General features: G+C 39.7%; 1 protein-coding gene across 1 annotated transcript in view; it reads left to right on the forward strand.

Annotated features, from left to right (window-relative positions):
* Positions 1 to 22,206, forward strand: part of LRBA (LPS responsive beige-like anchor protein) — a 630,809-nt gene that overhangs the window by 90,896 nt on the left and 517,707 nt on the right. The window contains exons 17-20 of the mRNA XM_060246657.1: positions 3,621 to 3,718; positions 16,161 to 16,253; positions 17,238 to 17,346; positions 18,134 to 18,215. Of these exons, the coding sequence (XP_060102640.1) occupies positions 3,621 to 3,718; positions 16,161 to 16,253; positions 17,238 to 17,346; positions 18,134 to 18,215 (382 nt within the window). The remainder of the gene's footprint in view (positions 1 to 3,620; positions 3,719 to 16,160; positions 16,254 to 17,237; positions 17,347 to 18,133; positions 18,216 to 22,206) is intronic.

Raw genomic sequence — 22,206 nt, forward strand, 5'->3', positions numbered from 1 at the left:
CAAATCAATTACTATTCCAATATTTAGGTGTCACCTATTTGTACGATGCCAACTTCAAATTGCATATGATAGTTTCAGCAAACACGGTGGAAAAGCAGCACTAATACTATCCTCAGATTCCTCGGAAAAGATGGCCTAGGCTTTATTCCTGTGGCTTTAAAACTATTTCAAGCCAAGTCTTTCCTCCAGTTACTTTATGGGTCACAAATTAGCCTAATCAACAATGTAAAAACCCTAGAAACTGTACAGTCAAAAAATTTTAGATCATTGTTTAATGTCCCTAGATGCACCTCTAATGCCATTTTAAGACAGGAAACTGGCCTTCCTAGAGTAGAGTTAAAAATATGGAAACTTGCAATTTGCTTTTGGTTAAGAGTTCACTTAAAGCCGAAGGGCCTAATCCCATTTTTACTTGCAGCAGACCCCATCCTTTCTGGTCTGCTAAGGTTATTGAAAAAAATCAGATCGATTGGGCTGAATCCAGAAGAGCTTTTTGATAGGGGCCTGAATGAAGCAAAAGCTCTGATACTTTGGAGACTGAGTGACATTGAACTCCAAAATGATAAAGCACTGCTCACTGCAAATTATTCTAGATTAAAATCATGGCCAGATTTTAAACAGATAAAGGCTGCCTTTATCTGTGGAATATAACATATGCGAGACATAGATGGGCTTTCTCAAGGGCTCGCCTTGATGTTTTTCCATCTGCAGTATTAGCTGGTAGGTTCTCCCATCTACCAATGCAGAAACAATGTTGTCTTTGTTCAGAAAAAGTAGTTGAAATTGTCTCGCATATCTTTCTCCACTGTGAACTTTATCAAGAGGAAAGATTGCATCTAATTACCCCACTTTTATCTTTTATTTGCATCTAATTACCTCACTTTTGTTGTCTTCCCTTATTGCTGTTCTGATCTTTGACTGAAATAAATATTGATTGATTGAAATCAATCAATCAAATTAATTAAAACTAATTAAATTAGTTTTTAATCTAGCTCATCTAGCGTCATTGCCCCCTCTAGCTGGACGCTAATTTCTTTACTGTGCTGTGCTGCCCTCCTCTTCTCATGATGCCAGAGATGCTTCTCCATGCAACAGTGAAAGATCTTGAAATGACATGGGGGAGGATAGATGTGCATGAGCAAAGGGCACAGAAAGGGAGAAAATAACACAGCAGCCCCCTCCTCTCTTTGCTGAGCCTGGTGGGGCCAGCCTGTGCCCTGGATGTAGAGGAAGTTGCACTTACAGGGGAGGTGGTGGTGCTTCAGCAGCTTGACACACTTGACCAGGTGCCCCTTGCTGGCCAAGCACTCCTGAGTGTTAGTGTAGTTTACCCTGAGCTCATACTCCACAGTGGCTCTTTGCACTACTTGCAGCCACTCCGCCTCACTGTCACCCTCTTGGCCCTTACCCAGTGTCCCCTCAGGCTCCTCGGCAGCAGTGGCCTCACTGAGCCTGTGTCAGTCCAACCACCCTGGATGACTTGATGTGGGGTCACATGACACCAACAGCCAGATCACAGGTGTAGTGACACCACTGCTGCCCAGCCAAGTCAGTCCATATGGCTGCTGGCTCACTGCTGGGGCAGCACTGGGGTAGACTAGTGGCCTCAATCCATCTGCTGGGGTGTGGGCACGGAGTGAGGGGGCATGGCCCCGCTGTGTCCCTCTGTGGCTGTGGAGACAGGACTTTTTTAGTAGTGACACCTTGTTTGTGGACATAACATTCCTTTCCAAGGTTTGCCTGGCACCTCTTCCTTGTTTTTTAGTTGCCAGGCCAAAATGTTTTTGTTCACCCAGGCTTTAAATTAAGAAGTTGATTTTTCAACACTATTTTAATATTTAAGCTGTTTCGGTCTGTTTTTATAGTCTGTGATTGTTTTTGATGGGCTAGTTTTTTTAATGCTGGATTATAGTTAACATCTTTTGTTTTGTTTTGATCATTTTTAAGCAACCCGAGACAGGTTGTTGGAGAGGTGGCCCAAAAATTGTAAACAAAAATGTATATAACCGTTAGGAACTTTACATGTATGTTGTCAAACATGTCACATGTATTTAATTTGAAATCCCTTTGGGTTTCAGAATTTGTTTGCTACTGTAGTATAGGTGGAGATATTTGAAAAATCTCAACACTTTCTTGAGCAAACAGAATTAGTTGATATATATCATTTAAAGCTTTTTGGAAGTTCTGCTTTTTCCCTGTGCTTGAGTCAGAAAGAACTTTGCTGCTGTTAGCCACTGAGTAGGGGTGGGCACAAACTGGAAAAATGCGATTTGGTTTGTGGCATGCCCAGCTTGCAATTTGAGAACGGTCACAGACTTTTAGGAGTTGAACAAACCAGTTCGGTTCCTGAGGTTCATGTTGTGGGTGAATACCCTCCCTGATGTGCTAGAGACACCAAACCTGCACAGGGTTTCCGGCTATCTTCTATCTTCCCTCCAAGTTTGGTGAGGATTGGATTTATGTGGCCTGAGTTACATAAATTACAGGCCCCCAAAGAAGGCCCCTCATCTTGCATTGTTTCCAATGCATTAAAAATGAAGCAAGGGCAATAGAAACCCAGCAGACCAGAATCAATGTTCCCAAGAATCTCTGCAATACAAACTGAAGTTGGAGGGCATTTTTGCAAGCCCAGCAGAACCAGTGCCACTGTGATAGTGCAAGCCCAACAGGACTAAGGTCAAGCCAGAGAAAATCTGAAGTAAAAACTGAGGGTGGTTGGGTGCATTTTTGCAAGCCCAGCAAAAACAGTACAATGTGCACAGCAAAACTAGTGCCACTGTGGCTTCACTAAAGAGAATCCAGAGAATTTTTGCAGTAGAAACTGAAAAGTGGTGGGAGGGGCATTTTTGCAAGCACAGAGGAATTAGTGCAATGTACAGAATGTCCAGCAATACCTGTGCAGTCAAAGCGTGTCCAGCAGAATCCAGTGCCATGGTGGCAATACCAGCTTAACAGGACTAATGACTAACACAGAATCACACTTCAAGCAATAGGGAGAATTGCCAACCCAGAGGAAACAGTGCATTTTGCAAGCTATGTGCAAGAAAATAGGAAGGAAACACAAAGAAATGCTGGCAAATGGGGAAGGACCCTCTTGAAACTGACAAGACTAGTTTGAAACTGACAAGAGTGTTTCCAAAGCTGGAAAATGCTGCCCCCCTTGTTGCTTTGAAGTTTGGTAAGCATTTTGTTTGAATTTAGGCAGTCTGTCTGGAAATGTATCCATTCATTTACCTCTGTGAACTGCTTGAAAGTTTGGGGAAAGTTTGTGCTGGCTGACGTGCTATGAACTTGAGTTCATGAAATATGAACCAGTTAAAATTTGTCATGAATAGTTCACGCCCATCCCTACCAATAGCTAATCCAAAGTGGTTTTTCCTCTTTTCTAGGCTTTCCCTATCATAGAAATTGGGTTTTATGGTGATTGGTGTTTGCATGTATTTTGCCAATAGTGGCTTATTAAATTTATTATGCACATTCTCTTTTTCTCTTAGGGAGATATATTTTGTAACTGATACGCAGTAATTTGAAAAAGTTGTAAAAAAGGAGCTTCAACATTAGATTGATAACATCAATTTAGGTTACTTTTTGAAATATACATCTTCATGTTTATTTAACAGGATGACAATTTAATGGATGTCCTGCAGTTGCTTGTTGCTCTCATGTCAGAGCACCCCAGTTCTATGATCCCTGCTTTTGATCAGAAGAATGGATTACGGTAAGAGTTAAACCTCTGTAGAAATTGCAGTGGGCAAAAGAGTATTTTAATTATCTTGTTAGTTATTGCTTCCTGTTTGCCTTGTATGACTTATCAGATAACTGATGCAATCTCTGATATTTTTCTTCAATTTAATTAATTTCATCCTCTTATATGTTTATTTTGCATCCAAAAGTGTGGTGTGAATGCAATGATTCATGCAGATATGAGGACACTATATTGAGAGTTAGACTGATAGTAAATCTCATGTCTCCACTTCCCAGTACCTATGTTGCATGTACTTTACACAGCAAGTGTAAAGTCTCAAAAGATTTTTTTACTCCAAGTGCTGGCCCTTTGAGTGCAGAGTCAATATCGCCATGATCTCGGCATATGATGCTTAAAGTGGTGATAAGTCTTTAGTGTATAGTCTTGGACAGGGCTTTTTAAAAAAAATTAAAAGTCCAACAGGAACTCATTTGCATATTAGGCCACACTCCCTGACACCAAGTCAGCCGGAACTGTGTTCCTATGTGTTCCTGCTCAGAAAAAGCCCTGGTCTTGGACTAGATACTATAGGATAGATAGAGACTAATTCCAATGTATTAAAATCTGGTTTCAAGTATCTATTTGGATCTTTTCACTAATCAGCTTGCAGTAGTGACTTCTGCGCTATGTGTGAAAGGTCTTTCTTTTCCTGGTGTAATTTGATATTTCTTGTAACCACTAAAGTTGATTAAAATTCCTACTCCAGCCATGCTGATTAATTTGAATAGATCATGAAAAACCCTGGTACTTTACCACATCATCCTTTCTGACCATGAGCACAACTAGGAGGTTGGGAATAGATAGACCTTATTCTGAAGATAGTGCTTTTAGGATTGCACTGTAAATAATCTTTATTGTGACTTCCTGAATGCCAGACACTTTTTCAGTCTATACCTCAGTTTTCTTTTACAAAACAAGGCCTCAAGCTGCTTGGTTTTGGCTGAGTATCCTCTTTTATTAGGGGAAATGGAGGGCTTGCACACTATCATCACACAGAGGGGTTCAATAGGAGATCTGTGTACCGAAAATGGCTTTACAGTTGGGCAGAGTTAAATGTAAGCTATTCAGGATGTGGCTAGTAGTTACCGTATTTTTCGCTCCATAAGACGCACCTGAGCATAAGACGCACCTAGTTTTTAGAGCCGTTTGTGTGAATTTAGAGGCATCTGTGTGAATTTTTTGCAGTATTCGCTCCTTAAGACGCACACACTTTTCCCTCCACTTTTTTGGGGGGGAAAAGTGAGTCTTATGGTGCAAAAAATACTGTATTTACCCATTTTACTCTCCAAGTTTCTTTTCAGCAGGATTGCTGAGCCCCACCTAAGCTTGCACCATATTTTTGTCCTTGGTTATTAAAAGCCAAACTATTTCTATTGTTTACATGTGTTTTTTTAAAATGTGCCTTCACTAAAAATCAGCACAAAGTGCTGGCTGTTTTTTCATCCCTTTCCTACATATGTGCATGACTGTTTATGCTACTGGAGGGTCATACCTCATTTGATTTGAAAATATCATCATTGGGTTATAACTCCATAGGTGATCACAATTTTGATTTTTTTTTCTTCAGTAAAATCGGTGCTGATATCAGGAGAGAACACAAACATACAGCCAAATAAGAGTTACTGTTAAAACAGTTTTGGGAGCAGTAATTTATTTGCTCTATGAAAGTATTCTCATTTTACATGTTTTGTTACAACTACTGGTTAACCTTGGGTTATACTATATTACATATTATAAGTTTCCCTGCCTCAAGAGTCACCTGATCTTGTTCATAATTGCTTTCTTCCCCCTCTTTACTGCTGCTTTTTTATTTGTGATCTTGACTGTTGGTGATCGTTTGTATGGTAATGTGGTATGTGCTCGAAAATAACAAAGCACTCTGAATAATGAATATCATATGAGGTTTCTCATGTATTTGTTTTTACTTAAGTGATGATAGGCATTCTTTTTATTAACTAGCATAGGGAAAATAAGTGTATAGCGAATTCTCTGTGAGAAATCACTTAGGTTCTTGGATCATTTGTTGATTTTTCAATAATTTCAGTATAACAAGGAAATATAGCCTTTTAGTATTTTCAGAGGCTTACCATATCATGGGTGCTTATTTATTATTATTTTATTTTTGAGATTTCTATCCCACCTATCCATCCAAAGCAGGCACAGGGCAGGTTACAACAGAATAAAATACCAGTAAAACAGAATAAAATATCAGTAAAACATAAGAACTATACCTGAAGAAATATGGACGGAGGTTCGTGACATTGTACAGAAAACAGCAACCAGCACCATCCCAAAGAAAAAGAAAAGCAAGAAAGCAAAGTGGCTGTCTGATGAGGCTTACAAATAGCTGAGGAAAGAAGGAAAATGAAAGGCAAAGGTGAAAAGGAAAGATTCACTCAACTGAATGCAGATTTCCAGAGAACAGCAAAGAGAGATAAGGAGGACTTCCTGAAAGAACAATGCAGAGCAATAGAGGAAAATAATAGAATGGGAAGGACAAGAGATCTATTCAAGAAAATTGGAGAAATCAAGGAAACGTTTTGTGCAAAGATGGCCATGATAAAGGACAAAAATGGTAGGGACCTAACAGAAGCAGAAGAGATCAGGAAGAGGTGGCAAGAATACACAGAAGAATTACACAAAAAGGATCTCGGTGTCCCTGACAACCATGACAGTGAAATCGATGATCTTGAGCCAGACATCCTGGAGTGTGAAGTCAAATGGGCTTTAGAAAGCATTACTAACAACAAAGCGAGCGGAGATGACGGTATCCCAGTTGAGCTATTCAAAGTCCTAAAAGATGATGCTGTTAAAGTGATGCACACATTATGTCAACAAATTTGGAAAGCACAACAGTGGCCACAAGATTGGAAAAGATCAGTTTATATTCCAGTCCCAAAGAAGGGTAATGCCAAGGAATGTTCAAGCTATCGCACCATTGCACTCATTTCATATGCCAGCAAGGTCATGTTAAAGATCCTACAAGCTAGGCTTCAGCAGTATGTAGATTGGGAACTACCAGAAGTTCAAGCTGGGTTTTGGAGAGGTAGAGGAACAAGAGATCAAATTGCCAACATTTGATGGATTATGGAGAAAGCACGGGAGTATCAGAAAAACGTATATTTCTGCTTCATTGGCTATGCTAAAGCTTTTGATTGTGTGGATCACAACAAACTGTGGCAAGTCCTTAAAGAGATGGGAGTACCAGACGACCTCACATGCCTCCTGAGAAACCTGTATAAGGGTCAAGAAGCAACTGTCAGAACGGGATATGGAACAACTGATTGGTTTAGAATAGGAAAAGGAGTTTGACAAGGATGTACATTGTCACCCTGCTTGTTTAATTTATATGCAGAGTACATCATTCGGAATGCTGGCCTGGATGAAGCATAAACTGGAATTAAGACTGCTAGGGAAAACATCAACAACCTCAGATATGCAGATGACACTACTCTAATGGCAAAAAGTGAGGAGGACATAAAGAGGGTGAAAGAAGAGAACACAAAAGTAGGCTTGAAACAAACTAAGATCATGGCATCTGGCCCCATCACACCTTGGCAAATAGAAGGGGAAGACATGAACGTAGTGATAGACTTCACATTTCTGGGATCCAAGATCACTGCAGATGGTGACTGAATCCATGAAATCAAAAGACGTTTGCTCCTTGAGAGGACAGCTATGGTGAACCTGGGCAGTATAATAAAAAGTAGAGACATCACCCTGCCAACAAAAGTCTGTATAGTCAAAGCGATGGTACTTCCAGTAGTAATGTATGGTTGTGAGAACTGGACCATAAGGAAGGTAGAGCGCAGAAGAATAGATGCTTTTGAGCTGTGGTGCTGGAGAAGACTCTTGAGAGTCCTCTGTTCCCTGGAAGGTCAGATGCTGAAGCTGAAGCTCAAATACTTTGGCCACCAAATGAAAAGGGAGCACTCACTGGAGAATATCCTGATGCTAGGAAAGACAGAAGGCAAAAGAAGAAGGGGACGGCAAAGATGAGATGGCTGGACAGTGTTACTGATGTAACAAACACGAATTTGAGCAGACTTGGGAGAATGGTGGAAGACAGGAGGGCCTGTCCATGACTTTGTCCATGGGGTTGCAAAGAGTCGGAATCGACTGTGCGACTGAACAACAACAACAAAACATAAGAATATAAAGGATAAAATTTTCTCAGTATAAAACATAATAGTATAGAGCAACAAACTGGCAACAAAATAGGACCTTAGTCTGCTCATCGATATACTGGATCTAACTCAATTCAATTTGCATCATTCACAAGCAGTTAAAAACCAAGTCTGGGCTAATTTCGACAGGAGGGGCTGATCTATCAAGTGTGGCTTTAGCTTAAAGCCTTGGGGAAGAGCTGTGTCTTACAGGCCCTGTGGAACTGTAGTAGGTCTCACAGGGCCCTGATTTCTATAGGGAGCTCATTCCACCAGCTTGGGGCCTGAGCCGAGAAGACCCTGGCCCTTGTAGAGGCTAAATGGACTTCTTTTGGGCCAGGGACTACCAGCTGATCTTGATCAGCCAATCTTAACGCCCTTTGTAAGACATATGGGGAGAGGCGGGTATGTTGGTCCCTGGCTGTTCAGGACCTTAAAGGTTAGAACCAAAATCTTGAACCTGATTTGAAACTCTATTGGCAGCCAGTGCAGTGCATAGAGGACCAGCTGAATATGCACCCGTAAAGGTGTCATAGACAGTAAGCATGCTACTGTGTTCTGCACCAGCTATAACTTCCGAGTTAAGTACAAGGGTGGGCCAATGTTGAGCAAATTGCCATAGTCTAATCTGGAAGTGACCATTGCATGGATCACTATAGCCAAGTTGTGGGAAGAAAGGAGGGAACCAGCTGCCATGCCTGCCGAAGATGGGAAAAGGCCAATTTGGCAGACATTGAGATTTGGGTCTCCATAGACAAGGAGGCATCCAGCATCACACCCAGACTCTGGACCTTGGACACAGGCACCAAGGGTACTCCATCCAAGGCCAGGAGCTGGATTTTCCCTCCCAAGTCCCCACAACTCAGGTTCAGGATCTCTGTCTTTAATGGATTTAGCTTCAGCTAACACTCCCTCAACCAATCAGCCACGACCCTCAATGCTCGGTCCAAGATGTACAGCCAGGACTTTTCCCTGGTTATTTTGGCTTCCAATCCACCACCATTCCAGTCCATGACTCTGCTTAATGGAAATCAAGCCTTGGAAAGCTTCTCAGTATTGTTGAAGTTGCCTAGCAGTCCCCAAAATGGCTAATGAGAGCTCCTAAAGCTACAGTTTAAATATATATATATATATATATATATATATATATATATATATATATATATATATATATATATATATATATATATATATATATATATATATATATATATATTTGGGATGTTTTAATCTCTTGGTATATGTGTGTGTAAGAAATCCCCTCTGTCTGTCCTTGCCTTTTTTCTTTGGATTTTAAAATCTATAATCTGTGTGCTAGTCATTCTTAATTAGAAATAATAATATTTCTGCTGTGTTGGAACAGAGTGGGATGTGAAATGTATGGTATAGCCCACTTCCATCAAATTGTAGAAGCTAAGCACATCCGTATTTGGATGGGGGGCCACCAAGGAAGACTGCAGAGAAAGGAATAGAAAACCATCTCTTCTAATTTGCCTTGAAAGCCCTTTGCTACGGTCACCATAAATCCATTGCAACTTGATGGCACATACAATAGAACTTCATGAATGGTTCCCATCCTTGTAATCTGTTGTCATGTATATCGTTTAAGCTTAGGACACCATTTTTTTTTGTAGTTGTGAAAATCAGCATAGTTTTGTTAGACTGTAAAGACAGGGAAAACAGTAACTTTGCTGTGTACTTGCCTGCATCTTGCTCTTGTGACCAGTTCAGAGTACCTGTATCATTGAGACTTGCCATATTCAAGTCCAGTTGATCAGCCTTTGAGAGCATGCTGTTTAGCAGTATTGTTAGAAGAACTGGCTCAGGTTTCTGAAAGCAATGGCAGCAGAAATGCTGCTACTGAATAATTTATGACTTCAGTCTTTTCTTCCACCCATGCATATCTAGTGGCACTAGAAGATAGGACACAAAAAGGGTTTTTAGTGCCTTCAAGAAGCACAGAAATCAATACAATTATAAAGCATATATGGAATAAACCAATATACCTGTCTGAACTGCACGGTGTACCATTAACACCAGAACAATTGAGTTTCTGAAGTCTCCATATGAGGAAAAATGGAAATGACTTGTTTTTGCAGAAGGATAAAATTTTCAGTTGGAAACTCTGGAACTGATAGAGAAACATAAGAGTGGTATAAGAGTCTGTCTTTGCTGACTAATCTCCTTTGCAAAAGAAAACTTTAGAGGCAAAACATTATCATGAGCATATCACTCATTTGTTCTTGCTTCCAATAAGTGCATTGGGGGGGGGGGAGTTCTCCAGGCATAAAATATGGGTGGGCAAGTAGCATTAGGACAACACAACTTAATTTTTTAAAAGTGCATAATCATGGAGTTGTAAAGCTATCCATCTTATTCTTGAGTCTGTTGTTATGCCCAGACCAAGATGCTCACTTCTACCTTAGAATTCATGAGATGGGCTGGGAAGGGTTTTAACTATGCAGCCTTGGGGTAAAAGACTAATTCCTGAGCATGGCCTAGGGGTGCCAGGCTGTGTTGGAAAGTATCTGGAGACTTTGGGGGTGGATCCGGGAGAGGGCAGGGTTTGGGGAAGGAGGGGCCTCCACATGGTACAATGCCATAGAGTCTGCCCTTCAGAGCAGCCATTTTCTCCAGGCGAGTGGATCTCTGCCTGCTGGAGATTAGTTGTAAAAGCAGGAGATCTCTAAGTTCCACCTGAAGGCTGGCAACCCTAACAAGGCCCAGCCTCAAGGTTGATTCTCCTATGGTGGTTTCAGGTTTCTTATTCTGGAATGATACATGCTACAGAGTAAGAAATGAAATTTATTAACTAGACAATTATTAAGCAGCATCTGTGGGGGAGTCTAAAAATAATGTTATACTGTGGAAAGCATGACTAGGCTATAGAATTCTAAAAGAGATGCTACATTTATTACAGCAAAATATGGATTTTGTGATGTTTTGCTGTTTCTTTGTATAAAACGTGTCCTACAATGCCAACAGGAAAAGCAACCATTTGCTGTAATGTTGGCTTATTTGGAAAACTTCTTACATTTGGGATCCTTATGACAGTTTTTATTATTTTAATTATCCATTTTCAAATCTAGCATACTAAATGAAAGTAGCTATAATTCTGATGGCCAGTTTGATGTAGTGGTTAAGTGTGCGGACTCTTATCTGGGAGAACCGGGTTTGATTCCCCACTCCTCCACTTGCACCTGCTAGCATGGCCTTGGGTCAGTCATAGCTCTGGCAGAGGTTGCCCTTGAAAGGGCAGCTGCTGTGAGAGCCCTCTCCAGCCCCACCCACCTCACAGGGTGTCTGTTGTGGGGGAGGAAGGTAAAGGAGATTGTTAGCCGCTCTGAGACTCTTCGGAGTAGAGGGCGGGATATAAATCCAATATCTTCTTCTTAACTAGATGTGATGACAACCTTGAGGGTTGGCTGATACTGGTTGTGATTGTGGCCAATACTGATTGTGACTGTTGCTCCTGTCCCCGCTGCCATTTTCAAGAGCACAGACTCCCTGCATTTGGACTCTTGAAAGTGGTGATCAGAATTGCTCTCCCTAAATTTATAAACAAAAGGAATTAAAATGGTGCTGGTGTCCCCAATTCCATGGTAGACTCAATGCTTCTAGGGACTGTACGCCTGGTGGGACTTGTAGTGTTTTTTCTCCCACATAGTATCCCTCCAATACATGGAAAATAGTTATTCAGAGTTGCTAGAAATGTATCACAGGGTACTACTGTTTTAAGTAATGAGTTGTGATGGACTTAAAGCAGTCTGTTTGAGTGGGGGTTGAAAAGCTCACTCTGATTGGCTGAGCTGCTTCCAGTGGATGTATTCAGTGGAAGGAGGCTGACAGAGGGGGGAAATCTCCTCAGGGTTTAGTTCGGTTGAAGCTCAACTGGAGGTTAGAGCTAAGAGCAGACTGTCAGCTCAGTTCCTTGAGACAGAACTGGTTTTTATAGCTTCTGTTTGGAAGAGAGTTACCGTAATTTTGTGAGAAGGGGCAAATCCAAAGCTCTTTCTGAGGGAAAGCTCTCAAAGCTGTGGCACAGTGTGTCACAAGGCAGAGGGAAACTTTAAGGCTCTGCTGAGGAGTTCTGTGAGTGCCAAAGGACAGACTCCTGGTTTGAACAAAGAACGCAAACACACTGGGAGAGGGACAAAAGGTTGTTGTGGCTGTGTGGAAATCCCAGAAGTCAGACAGGGATCCTACCTGTGTGGGACTTAACATAAGGGGATTTAGGTGCTGGTGTGAATAGCCCTCAGGGGTGTTAGGTCCTGGGTGTTGCTCTATAGTCTGGATTGTACCTGATTGCTAGAGGAAAGGGTCTGTGAGTGGATATCTCTGTCACAAGTTCAATCAGTCTTCTGTGTGAGTGATTCAGTGTACAGATTTATATATTAAAAAGCCTGAGCATATTTTATAAATCTTTCTGTAATTACGAGTGTTATCCAGAGTGAGGGACATATTGTTTGCTTGGTTCTACAGTACAACTTCAGCCTGCCAACATCTATAGCGTTCTAGATTGTTTGTTATTTGAATTCCTGCCTGCCAACTGATTTTCATAAACATCCAACAGTTATTATTTCCTCCTTTCCTTGCCTTCTGTACTTAATAAACTTAATCTTTGGTTTTTTACTTTTAACATTATGGTGTTTCATTGTTTTCTGACAAAGTTTTATTTTGGTTCCCTGAGGTACTGTGTTAAGGTGACAAAATTTTCAAGTGGTCCCTATTTACCTGCTGACCCTGACGGTCCCTCACACAAGGCAATAGCCATATTGATATTCCAAAAGGAGCCCTTTGGTACGTGACTTTGACTTGCCACAGTGTTTTAAACTGTGATGACCTATGAATGACTTACCTTTTATTAATCAATTTGTAACTTCTATACGTTCTATAAGTAACTTCTGTAAGTTTTAATTAGTTGTAAATCATGGCACAGAGTGGTAAAACTGCAGTACTGCAGTCCAAGCTCTCTGCTCACGGTGGAAGCTGGGTTCAGGTAGGTGGCTCAAGGTTGACTCAGCCTTCCATCCTTCCGAGGTCGTTAAAATGAGCTTGCTGTGGGGAAAGTGTAGATGGCTGGAAAAAGCAATGGCAAACCACTCCGTAAAAAGTCTGCCATTAAAGCATCGTGATGTGACGTCACCCCAGAGTTGGAAATGACTGGTGCTTGCACAGGGGACTATCTTTACCTTTTTAAACTACATAAAGCTTGTGGAATAGATGTTTACAATAAATTATTTCTTATATTAGAATACCACTGATGACCTAGTCATAGCATTGTTTTTGCAGCATGTGAGCAGCTTCCATATGATCTAGTTCCATGCCCCAGAACCATGTCTTATGTTGGTTTGTAGTCTGCATTAGCATGGGAAGTGATTGTCATTTCCTCTTGTTTATGCATATTGTTGGGATGGCAGAGGAATAGATGCTCTAAGGCTGTGGAGCTTAGGTTTAAATTAGTGCTATATTATCAATGCACTGAGCGAGTTTAGCTTTGATGGAAAAGTGCATAATCATGTTAAATATTCTATGCAGAATGGTAGAGTAATAACATGGATGGAAGAGTGAATATTGTATTCCTGTCAGATTCTTGACAGCTCAAAGTTCAGATAAGTGGCTGTAGTTATGTAATATTTGTCAACATTGGATGTAGTGGTTTTTTACTGGTATGTCTGTAGGCTGTCACTTTTAATTATAGTGAAAAAAGGATGTTTGGCGGCAACAAGGCTTATTATGTGCATATGTTGGGAAACACCGTTGTTTCACACTTGATAGGAATATCTTTTAACAGCTTTCAGGATCAGAGTGAGGAATCTGGTAGTGGAAGGGTAAAAAACAAGCTTATAATGTGGACAGAAGATTGGTACAAGACAGCTTTGCTAAAATTCTAATATATATAGAATTAACCCTTGTTTTTTGTTAATAACTTCAAGTACCATGGATGAGTTAAGTGAAAAGGATGTCAGATGACAGCATTAGTTTCCCCACTCTTCTGAAAGCTGTCATAAATGACTAGCAAGGGACACATGTCAAATATATATAAGTTTTCCTCTTTCAAGAGACTGAGGCTTTTACAAGCTTTTGAGTCTGTCTCTTTGAACACAGAACTGCTAATAAATGTTTTTTAATACAGTGAACTAAGTAAGGTGGCAATATTTGAAAGGAATTTGCATATTGTACCTGCCAGAAACTAATGTTCTGGAGTGCTATGATTTTATACTTCATACTGTTTTGTAATGAAAAACAAACAAAAAACAGTCCACCGTGTGTTAATGTGCATTTTTTTGTCATTTTGAATGAAGACAATTTTTTTACATTTACTTGTTTGGCCCAGGCCAACTAAAATTGGCCATGGCCACATTTCCATTGATAACAGTGAGGTTTATGTTAGTCTTATTTGATTCTTAGGGTTTGTTTAAATGCCAGTGTGATATCTGAATGAAGGCTGTTCACCTGATCTAGTTAGCACAAGGACCACAAACTGAGATTCTTAACCAGAGTGTTATCCAGCCTTGTGGATCTTGATTTGCAGTGACTCTTACTTAGTCTGAATGCAGGAATCCTGGCTGTATTCCAGCTTAAGTAGACTTGCTGTCGCAAAACCTATTGCAGTTGGTTCTCATTGCCAACAGACAACCTTGGATTTCTGAGGAAGGCTTTGGTTATATTTGACTATCTGCTGTAGTAACTCTGGTTAGTTCAATATACCATGTTTTATGGCTTTTTAAATGTTGTTGTCTTGTATGATTTCATTTTACAGTTTTATTTTGTGAGCTGTATTGGAGCAGGTCTTTGGTGTTTTAATTACCCAGAAAAGACAATATAAAAGCCTTATTCAACACAGCAAACAAGATCTTTTGAGTGAAGGCGGGAAAAGGCTGCTTACAAGTATTAACAACCACAATGCTTTAGGTTTTAGGGCACTTGTTAATAGGGGCCTGGCAGTAACCTCTCCAAATGTGCTGCCACATTGCTCCTAATGCATGGGAAATGTTCTGAGCAGGTCTCTGGAGAGGCAGCAGATATGTTTTCTAAATAAATAAATAAATACAAATAACTTAAATTAATCATGACATGTGAATGCTACCCAGGTTCTGCTGGCCATTCAGCTTACAAGGAAAGTTACTGATGGGTCACTGACATCTTTAGAGTTGCCAGTTCCCAGGTGGAGCCAGGGGATCCCCTGGTTTGGAGGCCCTCCCCTCACTTCAGGGTCATCAGAAAGTGGGGGGGGGGAGAGGAAAATGTCTGCTAGGCACTCCATTATTCCCTATGGAGACCAGTTCCCATGGGGTATAATGGAGAATTGATCCGTGGCTCTCTGGGGGGGCTGGGTTTTTTTTAGGTAGAGGCACCAAATTTTCAGTATAACATCCAGTGCCTCTTCTCAAAACACCTTCCAAGTTTCTAAAAGATTAGATGGGGAGGGGCAATTCTTTGAGCCCAAAAGAAGGTGCCCCTATTCTTCATTATTTCCAGTGGAGGGAAGGCATTTAAAAGGTGTGTGGTTGGGGGTCATTTTACAGAAAAATAGGTGGTGGAGCTCATCCAGGGATTGTTATGCAGCTGCAGTACTATTCAATGAACAAGGAAGTGGAACTCTCAGGAGGAAGAGGAGGATCTCTCAGAAAGGTTCAGGAGCTGTGCTCCTGTGAGCTCCCTCTGAATCTGAGGCCTGTGTGCGGTCCCTTTAAATGTGACGGCCAGAACTCCCTTTGGAGTTCAGTTGTGCTTATCACAACCTTGGCTCCTGGCTGCACCCCCAAAGTCCCCAGATATTTCTTGAATTAGACTTGGCAACCCTAGGCATCTTGGAGAGCTGGCAGCAGCTTGGACCAAGCAGTGCCAAGTCCTGGTAGCTCTGCCAGTACCGCAGGGGGCAGTAATAGGTAATGCCAGTGCCCACTGTTAGTGCTAACCAGGTCTGAGCCAAGTGCCCCTGCTTGTAGCTGCACAAGCAAGGGCACTTGGCTCAGGGGCCATTCAGTTGGCTTGCACCTGGGCCTTTTTAATGTCCCAGTCCTCTCCTGGTTCCAACTTAGTAATGAGTTATTTAATACCATTGGATTTAAAGATAAATGCCATTCAGTTCTATTATTGTTTATATGGACATGTCTCACTTGATGTATGTTACTGATGAGTAAAGTATTTGAGTTTTAATCATTATTAATTTTAGCTTATATATTATATTAATTTCATGCAGGCAATTTTATTTTAGCAAACTATTTTTTCTTTTCCTCATTTAGTGTGGTCTACAAACTTCTTGCATCAAAAAGTGAAGGGATCAGAGTACAAGCTCTAAAAGTGCTGGGTTACTTCTTAAAGCATTTGGCACTCAAGTAAGTGTTGTATAAACTAGAGCAGGTGTCCTCAACCTTTTTGACCCTGTGTACACATTTGGAATTCTGACACAGCATGGTGGGCACTGCCACTAAATGGCTGCTGCAGGAGGTGAAAACTGTCATTCAATGGCTGCTGCAGCTTACCTGTGCTGTGGTGTTACCTGCTGCCAAAGCAATATTTTTTAAAATCTACAGTCTATTTATTAAAACATTTATATAAATCATATCTACATGGCCAATCAGAAGCCTTTCTGGGTAAAAGCCCAACTTGGCCCCACCCACTTTTTAAGAATATCTGGTGGCCCCAAGCAAAGGTGTTAGTTCATACCTTGAGAACCCTTGGACTATAGGAAGAGATACAATTGACATATTTTATATTCAATTATGACAGTTATGCAGTTATAAGAAAGTTCAACAAATTCAATTATGACTATTTTGCAGTCATAACAAATTTCAACAATTTTTTCAGCCCAAGCTTAAGACACAAAAACTTCTGCTGAATATTGTTTTGAAAGCTAATATCAGAACCTTGTTTTATCACTGGTGTTTGAATTTTGTTGTTGTTGCTGATACTAGATGTTATGTAGTTGTCAGTTTTCAGGAGAACTGAAGGTGTTGTTCTCTAACCGTTCTGTGAAGTCTGTGATTTTAATCTTGAGACTTTGGGGCAAACCTGAGAACTTGTATGATATTTAGAAATATTACTATATCTATTCTGTTTCCCATTTTAAGAAGAGACTCAGGGTCCCATTTTTCCCAGCTAAGTGATTTTATTCCCCATTATTGGGAAAAATTACAGTTCTGCAAACAGAGAGGGTTAGGGTTAGCCCTAAGAAAAAACAGAGAAAGGACATGGAGAGGAGAGCAGAGAAGCAGGATTCTTGTGAATACTCTGCTAGAACTGGCCTTTGCTGAAAAATAGTCATGAAATTAACAATTTTACTCATATTTGCTTTTTTGTTACCTGTCATGTAATTGCAGGAGGAAAGCTGAAGTAATGCTTGGACATGGTTTGTTCTCACTGCTGGCTGAGAGGCTTATGCTTCAAACAAACTTAATCACTATGACCACATACAACGTGCTGTTTGAGGTACTTTTGCTATATTCTATTGCTGGTTTGTGTCTTTCTATTATAAGGTTAAAAACTTATTTTGTAAAAACTTTCAGTCAGTTTGCTACCTTGTTTTTATCTTGCTGCCAGATAATAGGAAATTCCATTCTCTTCAAGGGGACATAAATATAGGGATGGAGCCTCAGATAATAAGAGGATTCAGGATAAATAGTAGTTTATAAAATGAAACCTGAAGTAAACACATAACAAAACAGTATGTAAGACAAGGGAGACCTACATGTTTATATTCTTCTGTATCTCTTGCTTGGCTTCCCCAATTTCTCTCCCAATTTGATGGATTGCTTCACACTCCAGAATGGCAACCAAGATCTCACAAAGTGTTCTTGCAAGATCTCAACAGTAAAGGGAACTGTTTTGCATTTGAAAGTCAGTACATTTGTAGACATCATTCGGCTGTTTTTTCCCCAAACCCATATTTCTCACGTTTTCTATTTTTTTCTACAAAAGTGGGGTTTCCCTTGGGTTTCCCTTTTGCCCTGGAAGGTCCCTCCTTGTGAATTTCTTTTAGATCAACAAAGAGGCCTTATTTGACTATTAGATATCAATTGGGTCTCAATAGATTGGGAAGAAATGCAGATTTATAAATATTTAAATAAATACATGATATCATTACTAAAGATGACTTTATGGTGACTACATGAAGGGACTGACACAATTCTAACTTTGGTTCCATGGTGCAACACTTGAACAAGAAATGATATATAAGAATTACTTTAATGTCACTTTGCTTTCCTCCTTTCTCTAGATCCTTATTGAGCAGATTTGTACTCAAGTGATACATAAGCAGCATCCTGACCCAGATTCAACAGTGAAAATTCAAAATCCTCGTAAGTATTATGTTTCTTTTATATTGGTCTATGAAACAGTTGTGTATAATCTTATATGTGTATTATACACAGTTGTGTATAATCTTAATCTTAATTTAGGCAATTATTTCACTTGAGATAATTAGGAAGATTGTGTTCTCCTCTGCCTTTAGACAGTTATGTAGTTAGATGCTGCTACTATAAAACAATTATTCAGGAGCAGAATATTTGCTATTCAAGCTCCAGCATTTTCAGGGATGTGAGATGCAATGGAAGCAACTTTCATACTAAGTTACATTCTGTTCAATAGTACTGTTCTTGAGGTTGAACATTTATATAAACTGCTGGTTAGGACAAAGTCATATTTCTATCTTGTTGTTTTGATGGCTCTATGCTTCTGAAGTAATGGAAAGAATTTCATGGCAATGCTTTGTTTGATTAATGAGAATGGCTGCAATGTTAGTGGCCAAAAATTTCAGATATAAGTTGGAAGCCTCCAGTTTAGTTCTCCTCAGCCTTACATTTGATTATTAGATTGCTTTTGACAAACTGCAATTTTCCCAGTGCTTCCCCAACACCAGAAAATAGCCTTTCATGACAAAGTTGTTATAAAGATTATTTAAAAAATATATTTTATTTAAAAAACAGAATAATAGCAGATTACAGATACAGAAAGAAAAAAAGGAGATTATACAACATAACTATGCATATCAAGAACTATCGTATTTAACAAAACATATGAAACAGAAAATATTTCACTCCAACATCATTATAATTATTAAGGTATCTGTAACATACAATAGTCCTTAATTTTGTTGGGGAATATTTATATTCAAACTTCAAATTATTCAAATTATATTCATAACTATGTCTGTTATGCATCTACATAATTGATTTTGTCATTATTCCAACAAACTGCATACTTGCTATTAATTTTTGCAGGTATATATCTCAGCAGGTCTTTGTTTGTAGCAGGAACTCCTTTGCATATTAAGCCACACACACCCTGCTGTAGCCAATCCTCTTACATGGCCTACTGTAAGCTTTTGGAGGTTTGACTACATCAGGGGCATGTGGCCTAATATGCAAAGGAGTTTCTGCTACCAAAATAGCACTGCTATCTCAGAATAAGGAAATTAGGAAAATGCTGTTCCCAGTTTCCACTTTCTTGCAAACATTTTTATTCAGGATATTACATTTAAAAGAGATTCTTACTCTAGTTCTATCTAAGTAACATATATTTGTGTAAAATGTTTTAAACTACTCATTCTAAGAGCCAGTTTGGTGTAGTGGTTAAGTGTGCGGACTCTTATCTGGGAGAACCGGGTTTGATTCCCCACTCCTCCACTTGCACCTGCTGGAATGGCCTTGGGTCAGCCATAGCTCTGGCAGAGGTTGTCCTTGAAAGGGCAGCTTCTGTAAGAGCCCTCCCCAGCCCCACTCACCTCACAGGGTGCCTGTTGTGGGGGAGGAAGGTAAAGGACATTGTGAGCCGCTCTGAGACTCTTTGGAGTGGAGGGCGGGATATAAATCCAATATCTTCTTCTAAATCTATCTCTTGATTGCATAGTCCACATAATATACACATAATATACACTCCATAATATACACTCCATTTCTTCTCAGATTTATTGATTGACCTGTTTCTCAAATAGGTTGTTAAGTTTGCCAATACTGCATATACAGCAAGTTTGTTTTCCCAGTCATCAAAGCGTGGCAGATGTCTTTTTCAATTTTGCTAATTCCAGCTGCTGTCACCATGTATGTGAATATTTCTTCTAACATTTTTGGCAATTTGTGGTAAGCTGCAGTACTGCAGTCCAAGCTCTGCTCATGACCTGAGTTCAGTTCCGGCAGAAGCTGGGTTCAGGTAGCCGTCTCAAGGTTGACTCAGCCTTCCATCTTTCCAAGGTCGGTAAATGAGTGCCCAGCTTGCTGGGGGTAGATGACTGGGGAAGGCAGTTACAAACCACCCGTAAAAGTCTGCCAAGAAACCATGGGTTGGTAATAACCTGGTGCATGCACAGGGGACTACTTTTACCTTTTTTACCTTACACCTAGTAGCTTATTATTTTTTTCCAATGGGAATTTAAACTTTACGTGTATTTTACGTGTATTTCCTTCCAGTTTCTTTTTGCTTCTTTACAAAGTCCACCATATATGAAAAAAGTTTCCGTCTATATCTTGACATTTCCAGTATTTTCCTTTGTATTTTTTAAACTGCTTTCTCAATGTTCCTTGGCGTTAGATATCATCTGAAAAACAATTTTTTCTTAATGTTGGCTGTAAATTTGATATATTTCCCCCCATAGTTGTTCCCGTTGTTGCATTCATATCTGTTCTTTGAAATTTTGCATCTATATAATCATTCTTTTTTTCACTTTTTCTTCTGTTTGTAGCTGTAGTAAGATCTTCTATATCTGTTGTAGCAAATCCTCTTTTTGTTATATAATTAACTTCCAAATTCAGTTGCATTTCTTAATGCTCTGCCTTCAGTGTTAATGATCTTTAATCTTGAGGCTGATTGACAATATAACAGCCATTGTATTATACCTTCATCTCTGATTTTTTTTACCACAACTTGATTTTCCCCTGAGCATTTATTGTCATTCCATGTGTTAAAAATCATTTTTATTTCTCATGTTGTTATTGTGGGACAATTCTATTATGGACATAAGAACAGAGTTGGGAGGGCTAAATAAATTCTGACCTACAAACCATGTTCTCAAAAATCCATCTTTAATTATGTGACTTCTGTCTTGTGTTATAATCTTTTTAGTCAGTTTTTTTGATCCATAAGTAATTGTGTAAATTTGCATCAAGGTTTTTCTTTGTTTTGGGTTTTTAATCCAGTCTACAATCCAGACTAAGCCTGCTGTTTGGTAGTATAATTTCATGTTTGGAACTGATAATTCTCCTCTTTTTTCTCCTCTTGTAATATTTTGAAGCTTATTTTTTTGCCATTCCATTTAAATTGTTTTATCTGTCTCTGCCACACTTTCAATATTCTATATATATAGATAACATTTGAAAAAATGTAAAGATTATTGAGATAGTGTGTATGAAATGTTTTGAGCATTCAGGAAAAGTGCTAAATGGCTATTTATAATTAAATACATTTAACATTTAATCCATGAAAGCTGAGTGTGTCTTGGAGAAAGACCCAATAATAAGTATTTTGAGGAAGAGTCTCCTGTGCATATGGCAGGGAATACAGATTTTACAAGTACAGTATTGCCCTTGGTTCAGTACAGGTATGCCTTGTGTCTAGTTAATTTTACAAGGAAATTAGAGGTGTTTGTATATCTATGAATATATATTCATTCACATGATAAATATTTCTGATGTAGCCAGATACTTACTTTCAAATTATAGTAAATTCTTTGAGTCTTCTCATGATGTTAATTATCTATTTTGTTCATTAATTTTTTCATTTATCAAAATATTGGCCAATGTATCCAACATTTTTATTTATTTATTTATTTATTTATTTGAGATTTATATCCCGCCCTTCCCACGAATGGCTCAGGGCGAATTGGTATCCTTGTTTGCTTGTAGGGGTGTGCATTCGGTTCGGCCGAACCGAATTAGCCGCCAAATCACCACTGATTCGGCTGTATACGGAATGGTATACAGCCGATTCCAATTGGGGCCCATTATGCGGCATCCGAATACGGCTCACTGTATACTTCCATATATATATTAGGACGTATACGGAATTCAATGCAAAAGGCGGGAAAGTGGCTTCTGCAGCCTCAGGGGAGCTGTTTGCCTACTTTCCCGCCTTTGGTAGCCTTTTCCCGCCTCTTCCATAGCCTCCCTGCTGGTTCTGGGTCTCTCACCCAGGTGCCAGCTTCCCTGCCACAGAACACACAATCTACAGATGCCAGCTCTCCAGCCCTGCCCCAAACAACATGGGGAGAGCTGGCCAAGCACAACAAGCAGCAACAAATCAAACACAGAATCCTTTTAAAACAGTAAAAAACTTAACTTTTAACAATACAGGAACTTT

This window comes from Heteronotia binoei, chromosome 9, assembly GCF_032191835.1.
Source record: "Heteronotia binoei isolate CCM8104 ecotype False Entrance Well chromosome 9, APGP_CSIRO_Hbin_v1, whole genome shotgun sequence".
In the NCBI taxonomy this organism is placed as follows: domain Eukaryota; kingdom Metazoa; phylum Chordata; class Lepidosauria; order Squamata; family Gekkonidae; genus Heteronotia; species Heteronotia binoei.